At 42.1% G+C, this 5,193-nt stretch overlaps 1 protein-coding gene across 1 annotated transcript; it reads left to right on the top strand.

The window, feature by feature from the left end:
- Positions 1-202: 202 nt before the first annotated feature.
- LOC121387643 (carbohydrate sulfotransferase 3-like) lies at positions 203-589 on the top strand. The gene has a single exon (XM_041518821.1). It carries the CDS (start codon positions 203-205, stop codon positions 587-589), a length of 387 nt encoding a protein of 128 aa, XP_041374755.1.
- Positions 590-5,193: the final 4,604 nt, after the last annotated feature.

The following is a 5,193-nucleotide window of genomic DNA, read 5'->3' as shown; positions in this document are numbered from 1 at the left end:
CATAACATCGACTCTACGCGTAATTAAAATAATCCGGTTGCCATTGACAACATTCACAAAAGTCTGGAAGCAAAATACGAGCGTCAAAATCATTTATTTACTTCGGGACCCTCGTGGTGTTTTATTTTCTAGAAACAAACTTGGGGAATGTCCATCCTTCAAAAGATTACTGAAAAACTATTCTTCAGAGTTGTGCCAGAATATGACTTCAGATTTAGAACATTTCAACCTGCTCTGGAAGCATTTCCCTGGCCAGGTCAAAGTTGTGAGGTACGAAACGGCGGCCATGCATCCACTAAGCGAAGCTAGGCGTTTATACGAATTTATAGGAGTGGTGCTCACTGTTTCAGATATGGCGCGTGTTTTTAAGGAAGTATTCGCGAAGTATGACAGTTCTGACCCGTACGAAACGAAGCATCGCAATTCTTCGGTAATTCCCTACAGATGGCTTAGAAATGAAACCCGGCAGAGTATCAGATTAATAGATGGGGAGTGTCGTGACCTCTACCCCAGCCTCGGATATCTCGCTGTAGACAGCAAATACTATTTGGCCAACGGGTCGTTGTTTAACGAGACCTTCGTTCCATAGATACCTTTGCGTCATGGGGCCTCAGACCACAATTAATTTCACTATGTATTCTCATGTAGCCCCAGTGGCTGTAGCACTTTTATTAATTTCACCAGGCCATTAGCATTTCACGGGAAACATTACCTGCCTGGGCCCATTGAACACTCGAAAGGACGACATCTGTTGTCCAGCTCTTTTCCGCGTTATATCAATGTAAACAAACACACGTGGGCTAAGGGACCGAATCACACCCATTTCTCTGCATTTTACACAAATTTTGCATGACTTCAATGTGCTCTGGGGGACATTATGCAGTATCCAGTGTAAACCAAGTGCACATATTCACTAACTGCATCCTCTTACCTGTCAAACCCAGTGTAACAATCCAGTATACTAAGCAGCTCCCTAGCCATTAATCACATCACAAGAAAACTATATTTTCTCGCATTAGTTTCCGTATTTTGGACAACCAAATGGGTGGATAACTCTAGTCTGAGGCCATGGATGTATTTCAGTGTCCTGGAAGGAGGAGTCGGCGAAAGTCGACACCGGGGCCCATGACAGGCGTGTGCTACAACAGCTTGTTCAGAATGTGCATGTTATAATGACCTGACCTTATTTCAGTGCTACCGGACTCGGTGCTTTAGCATAGCTGAGGCTGGTATGTTCTGTGTTCGCCTCCCAATACCGGCTCTCACTCGGAGCGATTTCTCTCTCACAAACCACAAACAAACTAATGTCATGCACAGACAGTCCTGATAGCTGAGGTGTGCGCCCGGGACTGTGGGTTTGAAAGTATGTATAACACATACAAGCAAAACAATATTTCAATAGTTGTTCTGATTTCCATATACTTACCTTTTTTATGACACCCAATAGCCGATGTGTACTTTTGTGCTAGGGTGTCGTTAAACATTCATTCATTCATGGTACAGAGCAATTGGCGATGTCAGATTCGGTACACATGACAGACGAGCTGGGGCCTAATTCATTAAAGTCTCGCAACATTGCGATCTCACAATGCAATGCAAAAAGACCCGCATGCAGGATTCAATGTTGGTAAAGAGTGCTTTGTGAATAAGGCCTCTGGAATTTGAAGTGACTGTGGTCATGTAAATTAGTTAACTAAGTGAATCTATGTTTCCATATGTCTGTTTTATCTAGCAACGTGGCAAAAACAAACAAAGAGGCTAATTCAGTGTAGTGAGCAAGAATTCAAATACCTGGACTCGGCCAGAGCCTTAGCTACGTTTTGTTCTGTTGTGTGTTTTTTGTTCTTTATTTATTTTTTATTTTTTTTTTTGGGGGGGGGCGGGGGTGGGGGGGGAGGGTTGGGGGCAGATGGATTCTGCGCATTTCTAAAATTTTAAGTTTCTCTTATTTTTTACCGTAGCTACGGACACAGGCGTACGAGCTCCCATTTTCGTGGGGGGTGGGGGGTGAGGCAGGCTCGTTTTTGCCCAATTAACCAAAAGTACCCGAATCTGGATAACAACATTTGTTTATATTAGCATCACTACCAAACAGTTATAATACGGTTGCAAACGATTCACTGCGCATTTCTATATGTATTACGACTAATTTGGAGGTTATAATGGTGGAAATACATGGTACAAAGGTCTCAGGTTAGCACAATCTGCCTCAGAATCTATTCCTGCAAATTGTGTCAGGTTGTCTGTTTACCAATGTGTGAAAGAAAGCAATACAATTATTTAACACAGATGCTTTGACATTATTATTTTTATTTACTAGTATTTGTTTCTCCTCTGGGGCGAGACGTAGCCCAGTGGTAAAGCGTTCGCTTGATGCGCGGTCGGTTTGGGATCGATCCCCGTCAGTGCGCCCATTGGGAAATTTCTCGCTCCAGCCAGTGCACCACGATTGGTACATGAAAGGCCATGGTATGTACTATCCTGTCTCTGGGATAGAACATATAAAAGATCCCTTGCTGCTAATCGAAAAGAGTTGTATATGAAGTGGTGACAGCGGGTTTCCTCCCTCAATATCTGTGTGGTCCTTAACCACATGTCCGACGCCATATAACTGTAAATAAAATGTGTTGAGTGCGTCGTTAAATAAAGCATTTCCTTCCTTCTTTCTCCTTGTTTTGTTTGGGCTTATATGGATATACAGTCCATCGAGAACACACGGTCGCTCATTGTCTCGTATATGGATATACAGTCCATCGAGAACACACGGTCGCTCACTGTCTCTTATATGGATATACAGTCCATCGAGAACACACGGTCGCTCACTGTCTCTTATATGGATATACAGTCCATCTAGAACACACGGTCGCTCACTGTCTCGTATATGGATATACAGTCCATCGAGAACACACGGTCGCTCACTGTCTCTTATATGGATATACAGTCCATCGAGAACACAGGACATTTTAAAATCAAGAAATACCATTTTGCAGCTATTTCAGGAAGGTTACTTAAAAGTTCAATAACCAGTAATATGGGTTTTTTTTTTGTTATAGACTATCAAGATGACAGTTTCTCTCCCCCCCCCCCCCCCGCTAGCTCCGCCCCTGAAACAGTTGATTCTGCGACCCTCAACAAATGATCGTCCACTAAGCTATACCCCGTCCCCTCCCCCCCCCCCCCCACCCCACACGTATACATGTTAAATGACGTGACGTCACAGTTTCTACTGGAATGCACCAAATCTCGGTGGCCATAAAAACAACTCGTTGCTAGAACACTTGGCACCGAATGTATCAGTCATGCTTTGCTTGAACGCAGGTGTAATAATAAGCATTGTAAATACAGCTAGTCAACCGCGTGTTAAGATCAAAAACAGGCTTTGTAAATTCAACCCTAGGAAAACTGCCTGTTATCGGTGTAAAGTGTTTGATGTTAAATACGTGAAAACACACCTATTACACAGATAACTTCTGATATGTTTGTTTTAAATACACTGGTGCCATCGTTTGAAAACGAAAAACAGGACCATTGAGATCGATTCATTGTTCCTCTGTTCGTGTGTTGCTTGCATTTGTTTAATAACGATAAACCCTAATACATTTAAGGTATAAACATGTCTTCGTACTTGACTCGAGTAGATTTGGGAAACGATGGAATGTAAGCTATTTATAATGGACCATCCTCATTCTTGTTGGGGTGTTTGTTCCACCACCGTCACCTTCCATTGTTTTGTTGTTGTTGGGGGGGGGGGGGGGGGGGGGGTTGTTGTTGTTGTTTTTTTTTTTTTTGGGGGGTGTTGTTGGTGGGGATTTTTTTTTGGGGGGGCGGTGGGGAGATAGTTTTTTTTTTTTTTAGAATAGACCATTCAGATTCTTCCTTTCTTCTTCTTCTTCTTCTTCTTCTTCTTATTATTATTATTATTATTATTATTATTATTATTATTGTTGTTGTTTTAAAGTTTTTGTTGCTTAACGACACCACTAGAGTACAGTGATTTATTAATCAACGGCTACTGGATGTCAAACATTTGGTAATTCTGACATACAGTCTAAGAGCAAACCCGCAAAATTCTGCAAGGGATATTTTATATGCACGATCCCACAGACAGGATAGGACATACCACGGCCTTTCATATGCCAGTGGTGGTGTACTGGCTGGAACAATAAATAACCCAATGGGTCCCCCGACAGGGATTGATCCTAGACCGACCACGCATCAGGCGAGCGCTTTACTACTGGCTTATTTATTTAAAAAATGTTGAAGACAATTTTAATATTTCTTTTGTCTCTCTTTTGTGTATACACATTAATCTAGTACACCACATAGAATATAGTATTTTTTGTCTTAACACACACACATGGGGTGCTATTACACTATTGTGTCACATTAGAATAAGTCATTGGCAATGTTCAGTATTAACAGTCATTTATCTTTGTGACCCTTCCTTTCTCGGTGCAGAATCATCCCTGGTGAATTACACTTGTAAAATACAGTAGGCTACATATCCGGAGTCAGAAAAAACCCATAACAGTGATAGCATTTGTGTGTTTTGCATTTTGTCGCCCTTCCTCTTTTTCGATAACATATCTATAGGACAAAATTAATAACCTTATAACGTTATGTCAGATCAACAATATTAGTTTAATCAGTACATCACTGGGAGTGGCCAACGCGATTGTGGGAGATCTAGGATCGATCCCCGTCGGTGGGTTCATCGTTCTATTTTTCGTTCCAGCCAATGTTCCACAACTGGAGTAATAAAAGGCCGTGGTGTGTGTAAAAGATCCCTTGCTGCTAATCGAAAAGTAGCCAATTACATTTGTGTTGAGTGCTTTTTGAAGTACAAGGAGCGGGACGTAGCCCAGTGGTAAAGCGCTCGCCTCATGCGCTGTCGGTTTAGGATCGATCCCCGTCGGTGGGCCCATTGTGCTATTTCTCGTTCTAGCCAGTGCATCACGACTGGTATATCAAAGCCGTGGTATGTGCTATCCTGCCAGTGGGATGGTGCATATATAATAAAAGATCCTTTGTTGCTAATCGAAATGAGTATCCCATGAAGTGGCGACAGCGATTTTCCTCTCTCAATATCTGGGTGGTCCTTAACCATATGTCCGACACCATATAACCGTAAATAAAATGTGTTTAGTGCGTCGTTAAATAAAACATTTCTTGTTAAATACAAATGTCTTCCTG

Source organism: Gigantopelta aegis, chromosome 13 (assembly GCF_016097555.1).
Source record: "Gigantopelta aegis isolate Gae_Host chromosome 13, Gae_host_genome, whole genome shotgun sequence".
Classification (NCBI taxonomy): Eukaryota; Metazoa; Mollusca; class Gastropoda; order Neomphalida; family Peltospiridae; genus Gigantopelta; species Gigantopelta aegis.
This window is presented reverse-complemented; position numbering and strand designations above follow the sequence as displayed.

What these genes read in the sequence shown, in the direction of transcription:
- LOC121387643 (XM_041518821.1), top strand. Translation starts at nt 203, where the DNA reads ATGACTTCAGATTTAGAACATTTCAACCTGCTCTGGAAGCATTTCCCT.